At 40.7% G+C, this 26,870-nt stretch overlaps 1 protein-coding gene across 6 annotated transcripts in view; it reads left to right on the forward strand.

The window, feature by feature from the left end:
- The first annotated feature begins 296 nt into the window (after positions 1-296).
- Positions 297-26,870, forward strand: part of LOC147311802 (LIM and senescent cell antigen-like-containing domain protein 1) — a 35,251-nt gene continuing 8,677 nt past the window's right edge. Inside the window, exons 1-4 of one of the 6 annotated variants that reach the window (XM_086266116.1) lie at positions 297-461; positions 23,799-23,958; positions 25,895-25,961; positions 26,120-26,240. In XM_086266116.1, the coding sequence (XP_086122242.1) occupies positions 433-461; positions 23,799-23,958; positions 25,895-25,961; positions 26,120-26,240 (377 nt within the window). In that variant the 5' untranslated portion in view covers positions 297-432. Of the gene's footprint in view, positions 462-8,737; positions 8,990-17,636; positions 18,009-22,784; positions 22,925-23,798; positions 23,959-25,894; positions 25,962-26,119; positions 26,241-26,870 lie in introns of those variants that run through there. The other 5 variants (XM_086266115.1, XM_086266112.1, XM_086266111.1 and 2 more) reach the window with 5 other exon arrangements.

Consider the following 26,870-nt stretch of genomic DNA (forward strand, 5'->3'; position numbering starts at 1 on the left):
AACACACACAAACACATACAGGTTAAAGGTATAAAGGAAAATTGTTTCCTACTGTATTTTAAGGCAGTTTTCCTGACTCCTCATTAGCTTAAATGGAAACTAAATTTGTGTTAATAGTCTCGTGCGATATCGTGGGAGACCCACGTAAGATGATGTGTTGCTCGAGTTTGTGCAAAAAGGGAGGAATTTATTCTTTTTAAACCGACTTTTAGGGTCCTGTTTGAATCTTGCAAGCCTGCTGTTTTACACTGAAAGGTCCCACCTGGAAGTGGCTCATTCACTAGAGTGAGATCGGCCGGACTGAGGCGAGGCCCCTTCTCGCCATTCTACTCCGCTGTGCGAAAACCAACGTTACATCCCGGACTGCACAACATCTGGACAGCTGCAACAGTGATCGGGTGACGCACATCTGGTGGGAGAGAAGGCACAGTGATGCTCGGCATTACAGAAATGACAAACGGGTGAGCGATTTGTTAAAAAGTTTTATTTTTTCTAAAAAGAGAGAAATTGGTCTGAAAAGTTGACAGTCCGCTATCCTCTGTTCTTTTGTGGAGTGAAAAACTGCAGTTTAGTCATTTATAAGTCATCCAAGGCGGTTGGACCTTTTTAAATACACAATATACTCCAGAGGCAATTCTCTAAAATAGACGTAATAGTAAAGATAATTAGTAACACAGTCATATTTATTGTATTGCATCTTTAGAACAACTTAAGCTCCTCTTTAGCGCCTCCTACCTAGTTACTTTCACTGTGGAAAAGGGTAACGTAGTTTTTATAACATATGATTAGAAGTAAAACACGTCCAGCTATCACATGGAAAATGATACGTAATCAGAAGTGGGTTTGGTTTAAGAAACCTCTGTTTAAATAGCTGTTTAATCTGTTTGGTCTGTTGCTCTGTGTGGCCAACGACATGGTCTGGAGGTTTGAAAATGATGTTACCTTATGTTTGAATATTTTTAATAATTGCAACAAATTTTCTAAAGAGCACTACTGTTTTTTTAACGACTTTAATTTTTCAATTTTATCCAAGTTTTGCACTGTTAAAGATGTAGTGTTTATATGACGGTGCAGAATTTAGGCCACAAAATCTGGAGTTTTTAGCCTTGCACCAAATGAAAATCTCCAAGCCTGATTTTTAACAAGCTTTTATTTGAAAATTTGGGTTTATATTTAATACATTTTTGTTGACCTGGTACTCATGTGTGCAAGTCATTGATGCATGCCCTTCTCACACAGAAAACAGACCTGTGGGTTTTTCCAAAAGCACAAAACCTTGAGAATATTTTTCTCTAAAGGAAGGCAATATATATTTTTGTGGATGTTTTCTTTCTTTCTTTTAAAAAAAACAACAACAAAAAAACGGAGGAGGATGTTCCTCTTCTCTGTGACCTCCACCCTGCCCTGGAATGTTCATATAAAGAAACTGGACAGTACTGCTTTCTAAATCACTTCCTGGCTAAACAGTCCCTGTGGGACTGCTGTTCAGAGCAGTAGTTTCTCCAAACAGCATGAATGCTTCTGCAGAATTAATTATGGGTTAGGATGAATATGGCTTTTATAAAGCACTAAAAGCTCTAAGATGACTAGCCCTTCTAAAAGCCTGAGGATTGCTGCATTCCCATTGCATTACATTTTTTATCTGATCCCACATTCTGTTGATACAACCAGAGCTTAGACCAGCGTCTCGGTCTCCAGTGTGGACTTGTCCTTGTTTGGAAGCAGTCAAGTTGTGTGATGGTGGATTTAACTGTGTGGGCGATTATTCATACTGTGCTCAATCACTCTGAAATGCAGGAGTTATTTAAACAATTCAGGTTTTAAAAGAAGAAACATAAGTTTGTTTGTTTTTTCCTCCGACACAGTTCCTTCTTATATATTTGATGATTAATTGTTGGAAAAATCTCCATGCACCATTAAGTAATTTATTGAGTCAGCTTTCTCTAATTGTCTACACTGTTGCCTCACAGTGAGAACCTACCTCTTACTGCTCATTAAAAAGTATTTATAGTCATGGGAAAAAACCAAGTACACCCCATGTTTCAGTAGCTTGTAGAGCCACATTTAGCAGCAATAAGTCAAATGAATTGCTCTCTGTATGACTTTATCTGTCTGTCAGATCATTGTGGAGGAATTTGGCGTTGCTTCAGTTCATTGAGGTTCACGGGCATTTGTTTATGCACAGCTCACTTAAGGTCCCACCACAGGATTTCAACGCCTGGACTGTTGCAGCATGAAGATTCATTTCTTTTTTGGCCATTCTGTCATGGATTCGCTGCTGTGCTCAGGATTCCAGTTTTAGCTGTTGGACAGATGGCCTCACATTTGACTCTAGAATACTTTGGTTTACAGAGGAGTTCTTGGTCGACCCAGGTGCCAGATCACACACCCCTCCCTTCACACTATGCACGACAGTTGGTATGAGGTGTTTGGATTTTGCCAAAGGTGGAGCTGTGCATTATTGTCAAACGTCTTAACTTTGGATTCATGTCTTCCAGAAATCTTGTGGTTTGTGCAGATGCAGCGTTGCAAACCTAAGTTCGTGCCGCCACATTTTGTTTTGTTTGTTTTTCAGAGAGAGGAGGCTTTCTCCTGGAAACCCTTCCTAACAACACATACTTATTCATTCTTTAAATGAGGCCTGTAAAGTCTGAAGTGTAGCTCAGGGGGGGGGGTTGCAGTTTGTCTGAGCATTGTGCATTCTGGCATTGGGGTGAATTTGCTGGGACGTTCTTTCCTGGTAAGATTGTAGCATTGCCTTAACACACACCCGAATCCTCCAGAACAGCAAACTGACAAAATTTAAATGGAGCTTTTCTACTCAACTTGAGGACTGAAAACATGCCTCATCCATACAACTAATTTTTTTCTACAACTGATTGCTTTCTGTTTAACATTCACACTCCAATGGATGCACCGGAGAGCAGCTTGGGGTTCAGTATGTTGCCTGAGGATGCTTTGGCGCAGACAGGGATCAAACCACCAACCTCCAGATTACTACACCTGCTCTACCTGAGCTATGGCCACCCACTGATGACAAGAAAACAACATAGTGTTAAAAGTGTCTGGACTGCTGTTTTTGATAAATAAAGTCCAAATAAAAAGAAGATGACTTTGTAACTGATGCAGCAGTTAGCCTCAGTCACAGTAATTAATCAAGGTAACGTCGCCACAGCAAGAGTTTTTTCTTGGCTAATGACTAATTGATACTAAAACATTAAAGGCAATGAGGTTGTGTTATTTTATCTAACAGAAGTCTTTGCATTTTCCTGTTGCTTTTTTAAATTATTATAAATGAGCAAAAATGTATATCACCCCCCCCCCCCCCCCCCCCCAAAAAAAAAAAAAAAAAAAACCTGATAAAAAAAAACAATTGTTTTGTTGTTTTTTTTCCTTTTGGGGGCGCCAAAGTTCTTTCCTACAGGTAGAAACCATTCACGCCACAGTGCTGCTCTAAAGCACTATGGTTCCTCTTTGTAAGTACGCTGGAGGATTGTCTGCGGCTTTTATGAAACCCTGTTGATGTTTTTAGCCTTTGGTTTGCAACTAATTAAAGTGTTTGACAGGAAAAAGCACAGACTTCTGCCTTTAACTCTTTCCCTCATGAAGATCTGCAGAGGCAGAGACCACTCTCACTAACATCTGATGTACACTCAGTCATTTTGTTCTATAAGCAGGCCTGAAATTGGACAGAAGCTGCTCAGTTCAGAAGAGTGCTTGAAAGGTTACTCCTAGAAGGCTTTTAAGAGGTAAAGGGTTAATAAATGCTCCGCTCATGCCTGCTGTCATGTGCAGTCACCTCTCAAAGGCTCATTCAGAGCAAGAAAAACTCTTCTGTTAGTCAGCTGGGAGCCTGACCGATGCATGGGGAAGTATGGACCAACAGGATGTGTAATGATCGTACAGTAATTACAGAAGTTCCTGGTGTGTGTTTGTGTGTGGAAAAGATGGCCTTTAAATCGGGTGAGGCAGATGTAGCTATTATTAATCCTGCAGACAGAAGAAGAAGTAGCTACTTTTGGCTGCTTTGTTGTTTATAGCCCACATGTTTGATTTGGCAGGTTTTTTTTCTCATCCTGACACATCCCCAAAGGGATCTGTGTTTCCTCCTGGGATCAAACCGGGAATCTTTTGCTGCAATTGACTGCGAGCTAAAGATTCCCTACACGCCGTGCATGACTTGAGTTCCTCCTCCTTGATTATTTGTATCAAGATTAGCTTGTAATATGTTGTACTGAACATCAGGACTTTTAAAAATTATTATTTTAATGTGATATGCATTTTTGAAGATGTGAGAAAAAATTTTTTTTCTCTCTCTCTGTATCCTGTGATAATGGTAGTGAATCTTTCCAAAGAATTTATGTATCCAGAGAGTTAATCTAAGTTGAATCAGGGAACTGAAAAACTGAACCAATCATATTGTTGGTAGAGATAAATGGGCGCTTGGTTATTTCAGCAGGGAGATATTTAGCAATCTCTTTTGTCTCATCACAGTGAAACAGCCTGTTGTTAGACATATGAAGGCACACCCATCACTATGATGAATCCCTCACACACACACAATATAACATGAGCTCAGCCTGTGGTTTACCCTCTTGATTAAAACTGAGAGAAACACCAAATTTCGCAGCTCTGTGAGAATTACTTTATTATCAACGCTTCTTCATCAACGGCTCCTCGCGCCACTTCGTTCCTCCATTTTCCCCCTTTTCCATGTGACCTTTTATCTGTCCTCCTCACACCCTGCCTTTATCCTGGCAAACATTCTGCGAGCCAGTGGCCTGAACAACGCCCCCCCCCCATCACTCTCAAACACACACACAGTGCTAACATGTAGACACAAGTGACCACAAACACACACAGCTGTGAACAGGAAGTGATGTGGCCGCGTTGACTGAGATAACGGTTGTTAGAGTGTTTGCAGTTATAGCAAAGGGGACTTTGCACCAACGGCCGAAATATTCTAGCTGCAGTCTGACAAAATATTGGTAAGATGTTTGTTTTTTTTACATTTCATTATCACTTTTTGTGATTTTAGCAGCTGCGAGGCTTTACTACGTGCACAAGTGAAAGACATGTCAGGGTGTTCGTCTGTTTTAGTTGTCTGTGCTTCCTCATGCAGGTGTCAATCCTGGCAAGAATCAATTTATTATTTTAATTTAACATTATATAGTGTACCTATTTGACCACCTTCAGAAATGACCTAATATTGACATGATTGCATCACACAGTTGTTGCAGATTTGTCAGCTGCACAATCTCCTGTCTTCCACCACATCTCAAAGGTGCGTTATTGGTTTGAAATTTGGTGACTGTGGAGTACAATGAACATATTGTTAGGTGGCCAAAAAAAACCAGGTTGAGATGTTTGGGCTTTGTGGCTTGGCTGGAAACAGGAAACAGAAAATGAGTACACTGTGGTCATAAAGGGATGGACATGGTCAGCAACAATACTCAGGTAGGCTGTGGCACTTAAATGTTGCACAGTTGATACTTAAGGGCCTGAAGTCTTTGCCTTCTTCTGCTGCTGCTTTTTTGGGGTCGGCACAGCAGATCATCTGCCTCCATCTCATCCTAACCCTGTCATCCTCTGTCACGTCTATGCGTGCATGTCCTCCTTTACTACAGCCACAAATCTCCTCTTGATCCTCCTGTTGTATTGCAGCTTTATCTTTAACATCTTTTGTCCAGTATATCCACCATCCTTCCTCTGCACATGTCCAAACCATCTTAGTCTTGCGTCTCCCACTATGTCGCTAAAACCCTCAACCTGAGCTGTCCCTCTGATGTACCTTCTGGTTACACATAATGAAAATCTTTACCTCTGCCTCTGATCTTTTTTTCACTGCCACGCCCTGCAAACCATCATTTCATATTTCATAGAAGGGTTCACTGCCATCTTGTACACCTTCTCTTTCACTCTTGCTCCCATCCTTTTCTCACAAATCAGCCCTGACACTCATCTCCACCCAATCCTCCTTACCTGCACTCTCTCCTCCATCTCTCTTGTGCAGTCCGTTGCTTTGGTTGGATGACCCCAGGTATTAAAATTCATCTACCCTCAACCTGTATCCCTCTCATTCACACACATTTATTCTGTTTCTTCTACTGACTTTCATTCCTCTTTTCTGCAGAGAAAAGCTGTAATTCCACTGTCAGCTTATTGTTGTATAACATATTAATCATCATTGTGATGAAGTTTGTTTTCTGGCATGAACGTAAACCACACATAGGCACGCAGAGCTGGCATGCAACACCTTAAATTAAACGAGAAGCAGCATTGTGCTACTGTTAGCACTGTTTCTTAATCCCACTGTGATGGGTTTCATCTCTTACCTGCAGTGGTGCATGTCACACAAACCGAATATGAAAAGCGTAGGATTGAAGTCAGTAAGAGTAGCTGTAATATCAGCAACGGCCACACAGTGGCAGTGTGTTCATGGTGGAAGGCTTGTTGGGCTTGTGGGAAACGTCTGCTCAGCTTGTGTGTATGTGTGGTGATGACGATGAGTCAGTCTTAACTCAACATATCCCCTTAAATTCCAAATTGCACAAATGTCATTGCACAACATCACTTTTCCTCTTTTCGAAATACAGCTGGCACGCTTTTATTCGTTCCGAGGAAACTTTTAGAAACTGGCTGAAGCATGTGAAGAGTGGGGAAGAAAGAGAACGGTCTGGGATTCATCATGAGTGTTATGGCATACTGAGACATGTCAGCCGGAGCTGCTGTGACCCTGTTCCAGCTGCTCCAGGATGTGAAGCTGACATTAAATTTCAAAATTCACACTCTGTGCATGAGTGTGTGTGTGAGAGCAAGTGTTTGTTAAGGCTATGTGGAATGCTGAACAGGTCAAGGCAGGCTGTTGAAGGTGAATCTGCGGGGTGGAAATGTTGCGTGTAGTTGTCTGTACATACATGATTTTTGTCAGCCGTCAAACAGCTTTCAAACCTGAGCTGTACCTTTGCATCTCTAATGGTCATTTTATTTAATATAAACATCATAAAAAGAACTCCTAAGAAAGCAATCAGAATTAACTCATGAGAAGTAGTAGGTTGTTCTATAACCAGCACCTTTATAGCTGAGCTGTTAACTTTCTACAAAATGTGCTAATAAACAATAATATAATAAATGAAATAATTGTTTCAAAGGTGTTTTGACACCTCTCCTCGACCTGTGGTTGCGTTGTGCAGATGTTAACACCAAACCAGCTGCACCAGGACACTTTTAGAGGAGATGAAGTTAAATGAATGAGTCACATGAACTCCAAAGTGGTTCATTTATGGTGACACCATGATCCAACCCAGCTACCTGTTGTGCTCTGCAAGTTTGAACTAAACACCTTCCTGTTGTAGCCAGGTATGCTTTCTGGCATGCAGCGGAGTACCGCAGATGTTTAGAGTACACAAACTCTAGGAACTAGCCATAAAATGAGTAAAACTGCCCAGACAAAGATGAATGCTGGTCGGTTCTCTGTCTTATCTACTAGTTCAGAACACAGCACCTTCTTCAAGCCCAGCAGACTGAGTAGGCATGTGCAAGAGTAGCTGCAGATACATAAATAGATCCTTTTAAAATCCTCCAATGAAATAAGAGAACGTAACCTTATATTTGTTTTGTGGGCAGTAAAATATTTAAATTAGGTTTATTTAAATTTAGGCGCAGGGCAGAGGTAAACAGGCCATCTGTGCAGTATAGTCTTCTTTTAGCTAAACACAACCTTCCTGCCTTTTTATACAAGATGTAACGTGAGGGACAAAAGACTCGCCTGTGGCAAAGCGCAGCAGGATCAGGGGGCTTCAAGGCCGACAAAGAAATATGCATCTGATCGCTATACTGCACTTTAGCACATATAAGCACGCAGAGCAAGAAGTCGCGCACCCTTCGACTTTATATCTCAGGAAATGCTCTGTGTGAGGGAGCTTCCTTGACAGAGCGTGCATATAGTCAGTTGATGGCTGTGAATGCTGTTTACCGAACCCCGTCCCTTCTCTGATGACATCACAGCTTCATGTTTTGAGAGGTTTGCGCCTGAATATCTGTTGTGGTTTGTGTTCGCTGTAGATTAGCCCTTCCCACATAAGCGCTCCCACATAGTGCTGTGATGAATTATTCATAGAGTGACAATTTGCTTTTTCTCAATAGTTTGTTGTTTGTTGCTGGGAAATAATTTCAGTTTACAAAAGCTGTGAAAATAGTATCCGTGCCGACCCGTGTACCCGTGATCAGATATCAGCGCTGGTCCTTAGTGCGTTCCAAAGTACAAGAAGTTTGAAGTTTGGCTTTATATTCCTGTCATCGATCATAATAAAGTTTCTTTATGAACAAACAAGACATCTACAAATACTTATTGGCAATATTGACATTTTTTTACTTTAAAGCTCCAACATGAATGCCTTCTTAAGGATTATGCAGAAGGCACTCACACTCTGTATGAGTGTATTCTAAGTGTGAGAAAATAAATCTGCTTCTTTTTATCAGCTCTTCATGCCTTTTCTTCTCCAGCTTTTATTTGCTGTACAGAGAGTGCTGAGGCAGAGAGATGTAGGAGGTGAACATAGACTGCGTTGACAGTGTTGAAAGGTCGAGGACTCTTCTTCTTCTTCTTTTGTCTCCTCCTTCCTGTGATCCATTCCCCCCCTTCTACCTGCTGCAGGAGGGGGAGGGGGAGCATATCTTTTTTGATAGGTGTGTAACCACATAACCACACCTCTGTGTGCTCAAGGGTTTGAGCCCTGGAAGTGTATGTGAGAGACAAGTACTGGAGTGAGACGAGACTCAACAATTCGTACTGGGGACTGAGCGTTTTCAGCCGACGAGAGGTAGGAAGGAAGGAAGGAAGAGAGGGAGGGAGAGAGAGAAAGCAAGGCAAAGGGGAGATGAACTCTTTGAGGCTGAAAGAGTTGTCAAACTCAGACTTATACAGGCGAAGGAAGGAAAAACCAGACAATGGAAATGTCAGCGAGAGTTTGGCTTGGGACAGCTACAGGTGGGTGCAAACTGTCACATTTACGGTGAGAATGACACAATTTTCTTGTGTCATTGTGTGTGTTGTATTGGCCGACATCTCAATGCGATTGTCAGTCTGTAGCACTCAGTTTTTAGGAAGTGTGGTCTACACAGGGCGTTGAGCCCACTTTGGTTTTCACACATGTAAATGGTTTTTAATGGCTCAACAATGACACTTAGCATTTCAAATAAAAAACCATTAAAAGTGTGCGGGTTCTTCAAAGGTCATGTCAAGTACTGCAGTGTGCTTACAGAAGTGTTCGGCGAGATAACAAACGATTAACTTCTTCAAATCTGTTTTTGAAGTCTTTGTTCGATGTTTCTTTTAGGGTTTAATCTCAGTTCACAAACATTGATTTTTAGTGTGGGGTCCAAGTGTTGTCAAACTTATCAGCTTCCTTATCATCAGCACTGACTTGCAGTCTCACATGAAATAGCAAATGTGGTGTGTGGTATACTACAGATACTTATCTTTACTACAGGCTCTTTGAAGAAAACTACTTACCGATGTGTTGCGTATTAGCGTGGATGGATAAGGTGATATTTTCTGTGGTGTTTGAACAGTAAGTATTGTGGTTGATGGTTGAATTCCTGTGAGTTATGTGAGCAGCAGCAGCAACAGATGTGTACATGTACAGAGTTTTGTAATATTGGTTTTTATAATATGATAACATCAGTTTTGGATGTCTGTTGGTTTCTTTTTGTCAGACGCATCTCTCTCTGTCTCTTGCGCTGTCGCTCTCCTCTGATGTGTGTTTCTGCGAGTGTGTGTGAGATGCTGAGTCGTATGTGGCATGCAAAAATGTCAGGAATGCGGACAGAAAGAGGGCTCTCTTCAGAGGTGTGTTGAGCCAAACCAAAAAAAAAAAAAGCTCCGTTCTCGCCCTGTAACCCTGAAAAAGGGTTTGAGGAGCAGGCGGAGCAATTAACATTTAAACAACTAAATTAAAATCAAACCTTTGGTGAGGCAATAACATCGGACTCAGCAGGGCCGCTGTGTTTAACAGGTATTCAAATGCAGTGTCACAGACAGCTTATATGAATATAGTGCATAAAAATAACAAATTAATTAAATATCCCTGTGACAGTTGTGACTGTGCAGTGTTTGTATTTATCTAGAATTACATTTAGGCAGCATCAATAAATGATAAGACTGCTTTAAACTACAGAAGTCAGAAAACGGAGGTGAGAAAGACAGTGGGCATTTATTTACTCTTGTATTTCTGATCCACTCTGTCATGTGAGACGCAACTCAACTGTTCCGATACTCCTGACACAGAAAGGATCACTAAGGGTTTTCACTTAGGCAGCGGTTGTCCTTCTCTCCGGCATCGGCTGGAGCTTTCTTTAGGTGCCTTCCCATCTTTAACAAATATCCAGCAGGGATGACTACATTTACCCAGGGCCCTGTTTATGTGATGTTTTTCTGCTTCCCTGGCCGCTCTGTCTGTGGAGATGGTGTTTGCTCTGTGTTGTAGCGACCTGATGACACCCAGTTTGTGATTCAAACATTAAATACTGGTTCGCATGCATTGGTTTATAGTACACATTAGCTTTTAAATGTCCCCCATTACTGATGGAAATCTCACAGGCTAAGAAGGGTAACCTGCGACTTTTCATATACTCCCTGGCGAATTTGATGTGTTAGTCCACCAAGTTAATGTAATCAGTGAACTGTGGTATGTCCTGAGATTTGATTTTCACCCAGGTGTCCTCCACATATCTGAACCAATGAGTTGGTGGTGTTCCAGGGTAGGATAACAAAGTCCTCTTTTCCACTTCTTCCATGTACAAGTTGGCCACAATGGGTGAACCTGGGGAACCCATGGCACACCAATTTTTCTGCCTTTATTACTGAAACAGGTGGACTGAAGACTGGTTGTCGTTTCAGGGGCTCATTAGCATTTTTGTCACCCTTGACTGCCAGAAGGATGATAATGTTGTTGTCATTACTAAGTGATGTGAGTGCCTCCCTCTCCTCCATGTTGATGTTGGATGCTGGGGGCTTTGCGTTGCTGAGACAGGCCGAAACCTTTGTCCGTAGTTGCTCTTCTTCCACGTCTGCAATGTTGTTGTTTTGAATCGCTGTTTCTGTGGCTGTGATCAGTTCCACTAGCAGGATTTGTCTCGGCGTCACAGCAAAGTTCAACCCTTTAGCAAGGATGTTTTTCTCTGCTTGGATGAGTTGTCTGTCAGACAAATTTTTCACCCATTTGTTCACATCCTCAGCGTGGCATCCTTCTAAGCTTACGCACAGCTCATGCATCAGTCATATTCCTCTAGAAGCAGGCTTGAAATATGACACAAACTGCACAGTTCAAGTAAGAGGAACATGGGCTATTCCTAGCAGGCGTCCAAGGGGGAAAGAGATAATATTTATATTTCAGAGAGAAATATAACCAAAGAAACAGTGCTACAGGATTTAACAGTGGCAGGTTATTAGGCTATTTTTGGTGCCAGACATGTCCGATAAATTTTCAGCAGAACCGAAATGAAGCAGATGCTGTAAGTAAAGCTGATAATAGTGAATCTTAACAAGCAAATCAGAAGAGCAAAATGAATCATTAAAAACACAAAGAAGGAAACACTTATCAAACTGATTAAAGGTTTGGGTGGAAACAGTTTTTATTTGATTGCCTAATCATTTTTTTATATAGGTATAAATCCTATGACAATTCATGTACTGTTGACTATCCGTGTGAGGGAATAATAATTAATATCACAAAAAAGGTTCTGCTTGAAGAACAGTAAATAGTAGTCTAATTTGAGTTTTATGATTGTGTGCATAACCTCTTACTTCACTATTGGTTGTGTGGTTTGGCTACAGGGGTGGCCACATTTTAATCTCTGTTGTCAGTGGCCATGGCCACCCCTTACCTCCGGCCCTGCAGTTAGATCCGCCTACACACTTCCACTTGTCGTCATCAGAATTAGGTGGAGCAGTTGCAATGTTGACAAAGAAAACAAACACCGCAATTTCAAAGATTAGATTACATTTACATTTTCCAAACCAACAAAACATCCATAACTATGTAAAAATTATTTATTCGTTACATGTAATGATCAGTTGATTCATATTTATTGGGGATGGGGTGATGTTAAATAATCTTTAAACGAAGATGAAGATTGCAACTTGCTAGTAACTCTGCACTAATAACAAAGAGCATGTGACATGTTGCTGTTATGCTTTGTGTGTTTTTCCTGTCCTGGGCAGTTAAATGGGATTGAACATTTGATAGTGGAGGTCAAAGTGGCCTTCAGGACACACTCATCGAATCACTCAGTTTTACATGTTTGTGTGCACTTCTATGCTTGTGCTGGTGTGTGTACACTTGACTTGGTGCCAAAGGTTTTGCTCAAAGAGACGTCAGGTCTGTGTTTCCATGGCTGCTGTTGACACTGCCAGTATGTTACAGGTGGTGTGTTAGATTAGTTTCTTTGGTCTGAGACTCCTTGTGTTGCATCAGCTGAGAGGAATCAGAACTGCTGCTGATTCCAGTTTTAAAGCGAGCCTGCAGAAAGAGGCCAATTAAGCCTAGAGTAATATACATTTAAACATAAATGTTCTGTATTATATTGTATGAATAAATGACCTGCTTTGTTATTATATATACATAAAAACAACAAAACTGGTTTGGTTCCATCTTAAGTTTAAAAACCAAATAGAATAGAATTGGATGCCCTGTAGGAAGAAGGCAGTGTGGACAATGTTCTGCTGAGAAAACATGGGTCCTGCCATCTATCTGGATGTTAGTTTGACACGTACCACAAACCTAAGCAATGCTACAAATCCAATAGTGGATCCGACCCGTTGGAGTACTCCCTGATGGCTATAGCCTCTTTCAACAGGGTGACACGCCCTACTACAAAGCAGAAATGTTTCAGGAATGGTTTGAGGAGCACAACAATGAGTTTGAGGTTGTTGACTTAGCCTCCAAAGTCTCCAGATCTCAATCCAATCAAGTATTTGTTGACTGTGTAGGTCAAACAAGTCAGATCTATGAAGGCCCTACGTCACTGATCAGTGCTGTTAAAATCTTGGTGCTAGATACCATGGCACACCTTCAGGGGTCTCGTGAACTCCAGGTCAGAGTTCTTTTGGCAGCAAAAGGGGGACCAACACAATATTAAGCAGATCTTCATAATGTTATGCCTGATCGGTGTATGCTCCCGAACTCTGCTGAAGCTCTGCCGTGTTTATTTGCTCATTGGAAAAATAGAGGACCTGTATTTGTGTTTTTAGGATAAGCTAGTCAAAAAAGTGCACATCTAAACATCAGCTCCTTTGTAATCAATGGATGCTTATCATGAGTGCCAAGGGCTCGGACAGTGATAGAGTCTATAAAGGGATCAAATGTTGGTTCAGCACATCTAATGTTCCTTTTGTAAAAAAAAAAAAAAGAAAAAAAGAAAGGAAAAGGTCTCAAATATTGCACACAGAAATCATAAAGAAAAAATCTGTTATCCTTTTTCTGTCTAATGTCTAAACATGCTCCACAGTTGGAGACAAGCCCAGGTCATTTGATTGGAACCTGACCTGTGAACCCTCCAGTGATTCCCCCTCTCCAGACTTTTATTAGCACTGGTCATTTATAGCACTCTTTCAAGCTAATGCTGGACACACTATCCCGAGTGTCCCATGTTCTGATTTTGGTTGAGGATTAAGATAAAGTACATGATTTTTTTGTGGCAAACAATTCAAACCACAAAACAATATATAGATGACATAATTCAGAACACTGCAAAACTACTTTTTCGGTGCTTTCGCCCTGGCATGATGATGTTGACACTGTACCACACTCATTGACCCTTAATTTAAGTGAAAGCTGTTGCTAATGTTAGCTTAAAACTAGATTATATAATTATTCACTTTATGTTATGCAGCCGATGCTGACACGGATATTTGTTCAGTTAAAAATCTAATATGATCAACCAATAACATATCTACGAAATATTTTTTTCTTTCAGATACACAAAGCACAAACACATTGCCTTAGCATTTGTTTTATTTAGTTATTTATTTACGTGTTTAAACGTAACAAGCACAAAAACAGTTTTTTGTGTTTGTTCCAAACACATGTTGCCAACTGGGAACTTGTCAGGAAAAAAAGTCTCAGATTACTTGTTTACGCAGATAACTCTGACTCTGCTCTATCCACTCTGTTTCCATTAGGGATGTTGTGGAGTGCCCTCTGGTGGGCAAACTATGCAACATCGATACTCATAATGTGGTTAAAGGTTGTTTTTTCCATCTTGTCTTTACTTTTTGAATAGATTTTTAAAATCTTTGTTCAATTCTTAAATTAAAACACAGTGCTCACCATTTTTGTGTTTAATATTAAAGAAACAGCAATTCTCTTTCATAGATGCCTTGATTATTTACCTGATTATAACTGCTGGAAGACCAGCTACACTGATCCCTGTATTAGAGTATCTTTTTTTAATCCTCAGTAGTGCTTGACACTATTACGTCAGATTTAACAAGGAGTGAATGAAGCCTAAAAATCCTGTCCTGCTAAAGGAACACACCAGAGACATTTATCCAACTGCTGACAGTTGCTGTAGCCAGTTTTAAGCTCAGGTTGACGTTCATATCAACACTCACATTATCTCTCTCTTTCTCTTTCACTAGTATTGAGAAGCTCTTTGGCTGAGTGCTGGGATCAGACTATACACTTACTGTCCAATCTGAGTTGTAAAAAGCAACAAAACTCTGTCAGTATTGTGTCTTGGATGCTTCAGGAATCTAAGACAGAAAGTCCTATGTGAAGGTGTTTTTTTTTCACATTTTCTAGTTTAGGTGTGTCTAGAATGATCAACAAAAACGAGAGGCACAGTTTGAGCGGTTTCATCTCCTCACATGTCTAAACAGTCATTTTGAGTAATGACAAACTCTGCTCTGGGGTGAAGTCACTTGTTTGGCCTTTAAATAATATCTAGAGAAGAAAAGTTATAACAATTGAATTTTCCAGTTTCAATATTGGCACATTCAATATTTTCAAATTGACACTATGGTTAGAAAATAACCAACTTGTAAAGACAACTATGGTCAGTGTGGGCACCAGAGAACTTGAATAATTGTTTGTTCAAGTCTTTCATTTTTGAGGGTGGAACACTGTGCTGTGACTGTAATCAGGAGGAAAGCTTCCTGTTCAGCACCCACCCTGCGTCCATTGTGCCCCGGTCACTCAATACTGATTCCAAGTGGCTAAGATTCGCCGCACAGACCACGTGACATTATGACAGACAATGCTCTTTTCTGAAAAAGCTCTCGAGTCTTTAAATAGTGCCCGGTGATATGTCTGGCTGATTATGTCATCTATGTATGAATCCAGACTTTGTCTTTTGATGACAACCAGATTGTTCAGACATACCTACCAAGATGTCATCCAAGGGTTAGTATAGTCCTGTTGTGAAGCCTTGAGCTTTTTCACCATATTGATGTTTGGAAAGCAGGCATGACACATGTGGGGTAAATATGAGTAGGAGCCACTTATCAGTACTTTACCCCTCTTTTCTTTACCTGAATCAAGAAAGTTACAGATTAAACACCACATATTATTCAGCAAGCTTAAAACTAGCAACTGAGACCATGAACTCACAAGAAACTCATTGCCTCAGGTTATAAATCAAAGCCTGTACACTTTGATACAATCAGTTGATTTTTGCAACCAGAGGAGTCTCCCATTCCTAGAAAGAAAGAATGCAGGTTTAAGGCATCTGCGTACTGGCAACCTTTTGATTACCCCCCGAGTCTCTACCTCCTGAGTTTACTTTGCTTACTTTCTCACTCGTTTGCATCTTCCTATCACAGATAGGCATCTTCTCCGGTTGCCAGTGGTTTCGTAACATCTTTCAGTCACTGTAAAACTACTATTGTATTTTAATAAAATATGAACAATGTCTTTACACCAGTTAGTATCTCTGGTGTTGCCTAGCAAGAGCACCAGTCAGCTAGTCGCAAGCTTATGCGTTGGTATCGAGAAGAGGCATGAAAAAAAAATCTACAGCTATGATGCTTTTAAAAACAAGCAAGAAAAAAATGTGGGTAATAGACTTTGAATGTGAAGTTATGTAGCCTTCCTCCACTCCGAAGACAGAGTTGGCCTCTATCATGTATACAAATTCTCTCGCACACATACACAGACACAAAACAGCAGCTGCCAGCACCTAGTTTGGAGTCGAGGCTCCACTGGGTGTCTATTTGTAGAATGGAGTCATGTAGTAAGACTTATACTGAAGGACTCCGACATGTTTCAGCTGGACGCACAATGACACATGGGACTTGAACATCGTGGTGCTGACGCTTTACAGGTTTAAGCAATCATCAGCCATCCCTTACTTTGCTGGATTAACACACTGGCTGCTCTCCAGTGTGGAGAGTCAAACATGTTTGCCTCACTGGAGCGTATTTGCGGATATAGCCTGGTGTTGTTTTGATGGTTTGGGAAGTGGTCATTAATTTGAGATGCCAGCTTAGTGTAGCCACATAAAGAGCTATCAAAGAGAATTGTGGCTTTAAAGGAATGCCCTTGGCTTGGACCAATATAGGGTAGAAAGATGATTAACAAATTTATAATTGTAGCCCTAGACAGCTTCTGATGTTTCAGACTGATATTGGAGAAGATTCTTACTATTTTCTCAGTTGAATTCAAGTTTGAATCCTGCGGAGACTTTTAAAGAACAAAAGCAGTTCATAAACGGTGTTTTTGGAGCTGGTGAATATGAAAGTGTTCAGGGATTCTGACTCAGCGAGGCAGCTTGCATTGATACAGACTTTGACATGATACCAAACTTTTTTTTTCTTGTGTGTGAATTTCCTGCTTTGCACAACAACACAATAGCTGGAAAGGGAAGAAACAGGGATGTTTGTGTGTAAAAATAATAATAATAATAATAACAAAGGAAAATGCGTGCAATTAAAGCCACTTCTGTTTTTTCCTGCATGTGTTAGCTACTTACCTCGTATCAGGAGGCTGATTACGCATTCAAGTCTGGCCCCTGCAGGCTTGCCGAACACACTGCTGCTTGGTTTCTTTCACAACTGTGTTTATCCAATGATGTCTTACATGAGATGGAATAAACAGTAATCTGTTACACTGTTATTCTCTCTGTTCCTGGTTTGTACTGGACTCTTTTAGGCTCTTTGCGTCGCTGTCTGACATTCCCGCTTTGCGCAATCCTCAGTTGGAGCCACATTGTTAGATCTCCCAGAAAGCTGAGAGCTCCAGCTGTTTAACACAAACACACACACAGAGATTGATAGCATGAGGAGATATCAGGCGAAGACAGTTTATATATTAGGGATTTCAAAAATTAAAATAATGCTGTGTGTGTGTGTGTGTGTGTGTGTGTGTGTGTGTGTGTGTGTGTGTGTAAGTGCGATCTGACACAGTGACCTCTGCCTGGACAGGCGTCAGGGTGGGCCTTTCAATTTCAGCAACCTGCCCAAGAATAGACAGCGAGTTTGGAAAAGTGTGTGTGTGTGCTGAGAGTTGATGGGGGAGTGAGAGAAAGGGGGGGAGTATGTCCATGAGAGAGGGTGTGTGTGTGTGTGAGAGAGAGAGAGAGAGAGAGAGAGAGAGAGAGAGACTACTCCCAGTGTAGTGTGATTGGTGTTTTGCTCTCCTTCTTGCTATGTGGATTACGGCTCTCCCTGCCTACTGCATTCCTGCTGCTGGAAACGAACACTGAAGCATCCCAAAGCATTTTTACTGGAGTGTAAGGACTTTTAATAGCATTTCTCTTGAGCCGGCGGTAGGCGGACTATTGCTGTTAATTCAGATAAGCATGGATATGAACGGACGTGGAATGCCTCCATCGATACCTGAGGATGAAGCTGTACACCACAGTCCTCACAGCGAGATGAACGGCTACCATCAGAGGCTTCAGGGCGGTGGAGGAGATGGAGCGGAGGATGAGGTCCCCGTGTCCAAATCACAGAGGCGGAAGAGTGATGTGAAAGTCTACAAGGAGTTTTGTGATTTTTATGCTCGCTAGTAAGTAGATCAGAAGTAAGATTTTATTGTGACTTGGAGACCTCTAACCACAGATTTCTGTGAGTGTAGTAAGAAAAGATATACCTCAGTGTAGGATGTTGAATGTGCAAATTGTGCCTTGAGGTGTGTAGTAGTCTTCTGCTTTCCCCTTTCAGCTGCCCAACTGCCAAAATATCGACAGGACTTAAAGAGTTGTCTTCTTTGCCTGGCTGTATGATGACTGGTATCATCTCATTCTCAGCTTAAGAATATGCTTTTTGTAACCAACATGCCAATTGAAGTGGTAGCAGTGCACACAAAAAGGGATTATGACAGAGAAATTGTGGGTTAAGGACTTTACTCTGCTCATTTGCTGACGTAGCGTTAGTGTGTTAACCCCGAGCTTACGGCCGTGTTACAGAATGTGAAGAATTCTGATTTATTTACTGGGCTTTATCAGCTTAAGCTTCCTTAGGTGCCATGTTTGTGCAGGGATAGCTCTGAGCGCTACAGGAGGGAGCACACAGGAAGAGTTATTTTTGTGCCAAGGGGGGGAGTTGTTATGCAAAGCAGAATATGCTGGCTGGCATTTGAAGTATGTGTGCCTGAAACACAGGAAGGCTAAATATACATACTTTATTTCTGACTGATCAGGGTACATCATCACATGTGGGAAAGCATGAATGTAGGGTCACCCACAGGTTTCTCTAAAGGACGCTTAGAGGCCTGTCATCGGAAGCAGTCAATAGAGACAGAAGAGACAGAAAATTTTGTTTTGAGGAAAGCAAGAGCCGTGTCAGTCGTGTAAAACATTGAAATGGAACTTTTCAATATAATATTTCTTTTCGTGTGCTAAGACAGTCATTTCATCCACAGATTTTAGCTCTGTCTTTGAGCCTGCCCCTCCCTGTAATCCAACTTTTCGCTGACTGGCTGCACCTAGCAAACAAAAGGTTTGAACAGCAGATGGGTGGGGTTTCTGTGCTCGCAGCCTAAAATGGTCATGTTAGGAATATCCGTTCTCAATGACATCATACAGGGGCCGAGTCAGGAAACCGAGCTGTTGGTTCACGGGGATTACTGGCACATGTGCTGACATCATTTTTTAAAAATTTGGCTATTTTTACTGTGAGCCCTCACCAGTGTAATAAGGCAATTCTTATTTGTAAATCTGTGTTGAAATCATTCTAAGAAAAGCTGAAATTTACCATTGCATGGTCAGAACAGTCAGGTTTTTTATATTAAAGATATAAGAAGAATGAGAAAACACTGAAAAATCAAATCAGAAGACCTGAAGATAAATGGAGACCAGAGAAGGCAGAGTAGAGAGAACAGATGGTGCTCATAAAAAACGATTTTCTTTATCCACTCTTATCCACTTTATATTCACTGTGGAGTTTTAAGAAATCTGGACCCATTTTAATTGTATTAGAAATCATTTTGCCTTCTCTTGACTTGTCCATATGAGCAGTTCATGCAGAAGCTGGTGAGACTTTTTTTTCAGCCTACACGGCCTTAAAAAGAGCCGGATTGTCATTGATTGCACCAGGCTTAAAGAAACAACGTATTTTCTCTGAAATCTGCATCTCTGGCTTGTCTTTGGCTCACACAGAGTGCTAGAAGCTGATAGCAGAGTGGAAATGCCTAAAGGATGTATCACTTCCTCCCACCAAGCCTGTGGACAGGGCAGGGCTCTCAGTGTGTTTGATATCAGCCCAGACAGGGCATATAAAACAATATGCGTCTGATAAGCATGTGAGGAGTGGAAACATCTTGTTTCAATGTGTTCATGTTAAAAGAACCTCCACTCACTCTACCCGTTTGATGTAGCGCGCATTCTTAAAGCCATTTGGCAGACATTTGGAATGATGACCAGTTTAGAGTAAAGCCCTAAACAGTGAGTTAAAATGTCTTGAAGTTTATGGAATTCTTGATGATTCCCAAGTTGGTGTGAGTTTAAATGAACAGATGGCATCACTCCATAAACATCCTTCAACGGCCTTGTGTGCGTACTTCTGTTGCTTAGATACACTGTGGTATTGTGACCTTTAAAACAAAGCAGCGAAGCCGGGACAGTCCCGCTGTTCCCTTGTCGTTGTTCCTTTATCTCTGCAAATGTCTGCACATTCCCATTCACCTCCAGTTTGTCTTAAGTGTTAGGAGGTGTTGTTATTCTGAGCAGGGGGCATATGCTTTTATTAATTAACAGTGAATGTTGCAGTTTTGGCATTTGATTGCTTTCTGTGCTTGAGGTCGAGATGAAAGTAGTCCAAAGTTCAGCCTGAGTATAATTTGTAACAGAAGTGGGTTTGGAGAGTTATGACAATATAAAGGATCAGATTGGGGAGAATTGTGTAGAGATTGCCATACCGGATTCATTTGGTCAGATCTCTGTGCTCGGTCTAACAAATCCTACCTTTAGGAGTAAATACAGACTGGTCAGATGCACACAGGACCAATCAGCCAAATATTAGATGATAGTATAGCCAAAACTTGTCAACATCTATAAAAACTAGATGCTGTAAATTTGAGCTGATTGTTTGACAGATGTGTTGCACATTTTTCATAATAGATTCATTCAGTTTGAGAGAGAGCGTAGTTTGCCCGTTGCCAGATCAGATTGGCTTGTGTTCCATTTTGTAAATCAAAATCAAAACATCCAGCTGTGTGCCAGCTGTTCATGTGTCAGATTTTCTTTTTATTTAAATGAACTAAACGTTTGGGGGTTTTAACTGTGTGTTGTGACAAATTTTGCAGATGTGATGGTTGACAGAAGAAAAGATTGCAAATAATTCTTTTTGTTTTTTGAGGATGGTTTCATGAATCTCTGTTGCAGGTTTTTGGGTGTGCCTCATAATGTGCTGCTTGTTCTGGCACCGGTTTTTGCAACATAAGGAAATATTAGCCTGGGGCCCACCCCCAGTGATGCATTACAGTTGTGTTTTTAGCAGTACAGCAGTAAAACAAAAAGTAAGGACTGGTTGTGTGGCTGGCAGAGTTGCACTCAGAATACAGCACATGGAAACAAGAGGATTAAACTAAGCTAAAGATGCTTTTATTAAACTAAAACGAAGTATAAAATAACACAAGCTAAGGAAGGTATAAAAAAAAACCCTTTAATAAAGATAATGCGAGGGAGAATACAACCATGAGAGAAGATGTGACAAAAACAAGGGAAGACTGAGGCAATAGATACAAACAAAGGATAACGAGAGAATGGGAAACAGATGAGAACACAGCTGGAGATAACTAGCATAATGCCTAAGGAGGAAGTAAAACTAGACACAAAATACAGGGAGGAACAGACACCAAAATAAAACAGGAAAAGACTGACACACCCAGACTAAGACAACCAGGCTTAACACAGACAGAAGACAAAACATGGAGACCAAAGACAAGGAACAGAGTGGGAATACACAAAGGGGATACACAACCTTCAATTAACTAAATGCACAGATAATTGAACAGTAACCTTAAGATCATAAGAGAAAGCCCGAATGTCAACAAACAGAATACAGAACCATGACACCAAGAGTAATCAAAAATACGAAACCAGAGAAACCCAAAGTTTCTCAAAACAAACAATTCTGATTGTCGAGCAAAACAGCAATAGCTGTTCTGTGTCCTGTGTACTGTTTGTTTGTATATGTGTCTTTTTGGCTGCTGTTACAACCAAATTTCCCCTTGTGGGACAATTAAAGGATTATTCTATTCTATTCTATTCTATTCTAATAGCTGCTGCCTGTCTCAGGTTTTCAAGCTTTTTAAAAAAAAAATCATTAGACCACATCTGTTCTGTTTTGTTTGGGGTTTTTTGTTCTGTTTTGTCTTCTGTATGAATCCATGTTAGTGCATGCACTCACATTTCTTGGATGGACGAGCATTAACTTTAGTGTGTGTGTGTGTGTGTGTGTGTGTGTGTGTGTGTGTGTGTGTGTGTGTGTGTGTGTGTGTGTGTGTGTGTGTGAGACTGGTCTTTCCCACATTACTTTCTCTTTTGACTCAGTATATCTTTCAGCTATTATGATGTTGGTGGACGATACTACATCAGGTGTGTCCTGGCATGACCCTTGTTATTATTATTCTTTAGGGAAATATGTTACAGAAAGAAATTCCTTACAGATGTAAAATCAATGGTAGGAAACAATAAAATATTTTTTATAATTAAGTTAGAGAAATAAGGTTGGACTTATTAAATAGGGGGGAAAACCCTGGGTACCCTAAAGAGGAGCCGTCTAGAGGACTACTCATACATTAATAGCAGTTCTTTTGTAAGCCATAGGAGTTGATGCAGATAAGAAAGTAGTTTACTCAGTATGGCAAAAACAATTTGCAGGGAAGTGGCAACCAGAGACCATGGAAATGAATATTTGGTAACCACAGGTGTGTCACGGTTCTGGGTCAGTTTGACCCAGTATTTTGAGTTGTCATGTTTTTGCAGGTTTAGTTTAGTTCCATGTGTCATTTTCTGTCTGTCTCTCTATGTCGAGTCTGCGTCTTAGTGTGATGGTTTCTTGTTCCTGTTTTATTGTGAAGGTCTGCGTCTCATGTGAGTGTGTTCAGTTTTACCTCTGTCTTGTCTTGTTGATTATTCCCAGCTGTGTCCACCATCTGTGTGTAATTCCCCTGTGTTTCTCTGTGTATTTAAGTCGTGTCCTCTGTCATTGTAGTTGCTGGTCCGTCTGTGTATCCACCATGTTTCTTCCGTGTGTTCCCCGCTGTCACCATCTTATGCCGTCGTCCACCTTGCTTCATGTTTGAGTTCCGGTTCGTATTCAGTAGTTTAGTTGTCTCCAGTCTAGTTTATTTCGTGCTCCATTTGCTGTTTGTCTATATTTATTTCGTGTTCAATAAACCACCTTCACTTCTCCACTACTGCCTGCGATTGGATCCTCATTTGTTATTTTCACACGGCTCTTCTCACCCGCCGTGACAAGGTGAAGTAACGGTTGGCAACACAAAGTAGGTAGGAGCTGAGATAAACTTTGTGACTGACTGAAGCAACCATGAGTGAGAGTAAAGAAGAAAAAAAAGAGAGTAAAGAATACTGTTGACTGAGATATGACCTGGTACTTAATACAATAGAGGGCTTACCTTGGATACTAGAGCCTGGGATGGTGGCAAGCAACCAGCAGTCACCTTCAAAGCAATGCACGGAGTGACTTGGTTCCCAGCTTTAGGATTAATGAAGGCCAATAAACCGGATTATAGAATACACAGTTATGTTTTCTTAGCATTATGAACCACCTTTAAACCACACAATGATGCCTGCAACAGACAAAAGGCAATGCCCTGACTCAGAGTAAAGTATGGTGTCATCTGCATAAAGCTGCATTTTAGCAGTAAATCAATTCTTTTAAATTGTGTTTTTAAAAATGGAAAAAAACGGGTCTAAAATTTAACCGTGGGGGACTGTCCAGAAAACTTGACTTGTATCCATCTGTATAAACACAGTGAGATATATCCGCAAGCTAGCTCCTGAACACAGTCACCCAAACCAACATCACTGAGTCTGCCTAAGAGCAGGGTTTGCTCAAGAGAATCAGATGCCTTGGATAGATCAACAAACATGGTAGCACAATGTGTCTTTCTGTCCAAGTGAATAATAATGTCATTTGTTACTAACATACCTGCTGCTATGGCACTATTTCTTTATTTGAAGCCAATAATATCGTGAGCGAAGCGAGTTTTGCTTCAGTTGCAAAAGCTTTTTGTAATGATTATATTTTATTTAAGGTTTATATCAACTAATCTTTTGAGTACAGAAATATACTTTGTCCTTGATTTTAAGTTTGTTTTTCTTCTCCTCAGCAACATGGCCAATGCACTGGCCAATGCCATGTGTGAGCGCTGCAAGAGTGGCTTTGACCCAGTAGAGAAGATAGTGAACAGCAATGGGGAACTTTACCATGAACAGTGCTTCGTGTGTGCCCAGTGTTTCCAGCAGTTCCCAGAGGGGCTCTTCTATGAGGTAACATCTTTTTCTTTACTAATCCCATAAAATATGCATGATGGTACCATGATGGTTTGTGCATTATAATAAACACCTGCTAATTGTGTCAACTTTTTATAGCAGATATGCTTCATTGCCTAACAAAGCTTACAATGCAGCTTAACAATAAATTGGCCTTCTTTATATAGTTAGATCAATGTTTAGTGTGAGGGAACTGTCCAGTTAAAGTAAATAAAGAAGGGTGAGCACAACCTTAAAGGATTATTGGATTATTAGAAGCTCTCTTCCAGTAAACCGTTTGCATACTTGACACAGGGCCAGATGTTTTACCGGCTCCAGAGAACCTGTTAGCTCTGATCAGTAAATAAACATCAAAGCCAAGGATGTTAGATGTCATTCCTCATGCTACATGCTCCTATAAATACTCAGATAAAGATTAGCTGCCACATTGTGTGACAGTAAATACTGGAATGGCTGGTAATGAGTTTTTTGTTTTGCTTTTGAAGTATCAGTATCAGCCTCACAACTTGTGCATCCTTGATGATTGTGCTGTACTTCTTGTCATTTTGTCAGCTTTTGCTCATCACTGCTGTGTCAGTTGATACATATTACCTGTAAAATGTAGATTTAAAAGAAAACCCTCTTGATAAGAATGATAATAAAACTCTTGTTTTAAAGGGAAGACTTAATATATAAAGTTTAAATACAGTTAAATGTATACAAAGAAATATGTACAAAAGCCTGTTTATTCTTTTTATATTCTAAAACTGGGTTACAACAGTGTGGGTTTAATTCCCCCTGCCGAACTGATTGAAACACCCCTTCTGTTATTTGACCCCCACCCCCAAACCCACTTTCTTTTCCTGCATATCCTTTAATCGTTCAAAGGAATTATCATTTTTCGTCATTAGACGGTCCATTTTTCCGACACCCCTGTTACTGGATTGTAGCCTGTAAGTGTCACATTCATGATATAATAAAATATAAACTGTGGCAGTCACTCATCCAGATTAACCTTTAGAAAGCTCGGTCATGACACTGCTGTTACACCCAGACAGTGGGACGAGAGATTACCCAGTGGTGCGTGAAGTCAATTTATGCATTTCAGTTTTCTCCAACTGAGAAACAATGACACTGTGCACTCATAAGGTAGCAACTTGTCAATCAAAATATGTACTTTTTTGTTAAATTTCACTCTAACTGGCACCTTAAATAACCAAATAAACATCACGCTGTGCTGAACACTTGAAACTAGTGATGCATGTGGTTGCAAGTGGATGCTTGAGGTTTATGGCTTTTGCTGGGTAAATAATGTCTAAAACTTACAGACCGGTTAGTGAACCCCTGGAAGCCACATGGAAGTCACTAAGGCAAAATGGCAAAAATCTCCAAACTGATTTTTTTGAGGTATAGCATGTTGCTCCAGTTGTATTTTGAATAGAAGTGATGGACTTGCCTACAAACATTTAACAGCTACTCTCAGTAGTAAAACTGTGGAAAGGGCAACACAAACCAGAAATGCAAACAGTTTGCCCTCAAAATCATCGATTCGTTGTACTGCTGCTTGGCTGGAAGTTAGCAGGTATAGTTTGTCCAGATAACAATAAAGTACTAACAGTGGCCGTGGCAATCACTAGGAGGTTTTTAGTGCAACACTTTAGTTTAGTTGAAGACCCAGCAACCAGCAACGGCAGACGTCTCTCAAGCAATCTGCAGATGATGTCATGTAAGAAACCCCAATACAGTCCGATCTCTTTTTTTTAAACCAGAATCTCCCCCTGCTGGCCACTACAAAGAACTTCAAGGCTACATCCACCTTTTATTTACAGTCAGTGGTTCACACAGTATAATAATTAGAAGTTTGTGTATATTTTAGCTATTTGAGCTTTTTTTTTTATGATATTGTTTGTCAGTGTTATGACTGTTCTAATCTATTTATGTGATCTGTTGACAGTTTGAAGGCAGGAAGTACTGTGAGCATGACTTCCAGATGCTGTTTGCACCTTGCTGCCACCAGTGTGGTGAGTACAGGGAATTAATTAAATCCATCTTTTTTTACCTGCTACATTTGTTTCAAAGGGAGGATGTGGACTTTGTTTCTCTTGACATAATTAATGTCTGCGTAACGTTTGCATTATCATGAACACACCTATTTAAACGTATTTTTTTTTTCTCCCAGGTGAGTTCATTATTGGCCGTGTGATCAAGGCAATGAACAACAGTTGGCATCCAGACTGTTTCTGCTGTGATATCTGCCAGGCTGTGCTCGCAGATGTTGGATTTGTTAAGAATGCTGGAAGGTCAGTCATCTACATCAACTCACCACAGTTTCGGTTGGGATTCTTTTTAAATGATGTCTTTTAACAGCTATAGAAAGCTACAGTTTTTTTTTCTGTAATGCTTTTTATCAGGTACTTTATATTAGAGATGGACCGATCCGATATTGCGTATCGGTATCAGTCCGATACTGACCTAAATTACTGGATCGGATATCGGAGAAAAATAAAAAATGTAATCCGATCCATTAAATATCATGAAAGCACCTCACAAAACTTGCAACACCCGTAACTCACCTCAGAACGTTAGCACGTCGGAGCAGTATGCATCATGTGATAGAGCGGCTGTGGCATGCAGGACCTGTTGGTGGTCTGGATAGCATTTGGAGCTTCGCTAGCAACCCGGCATTTCATCTCCGACAAAGTTATCCCCGAGAGAAGTAAAGCAAGTGTGTAAGTCCATCTCTGAATGTTTGTAAAGCATTCCTGCGTTAAGCTTAACAAGCGACTGCCTCTTCTTGATGCTACTTCAATCATGAAACTGCTTAATGATCAGCTGATCGGCTTTTCTGTCACGAGTCCGTCTCTCTTGTTTGTTTTTGGCCCACTTTGCACCAGAAAGAGGAAAAGAGTGGATAAACAACAGCAGCACGT

The sequence above is a fragment of the Aulonocara sp. 'chitande type north' Nkhata Bay genome, linkage group LG16 (genome assembly GCF_057382095.1).
Source record: "Aulonocara sp. 'chitande type north' Nkhata Bay isolate Kocher_YH1m ecotype deep benthic linkage group LG16, A_spYH_male_GT1.1, whole genome shotgun sequence".
In the NCBI taxonomy this organism is placed as follows: Eukaryota; Metazoa; Chordata; class Actinopteri; order Cichliformes; family Cichlidae; genus Aulonocara; species Aulonocara sp. 'chitande type north' Nkhata Bay.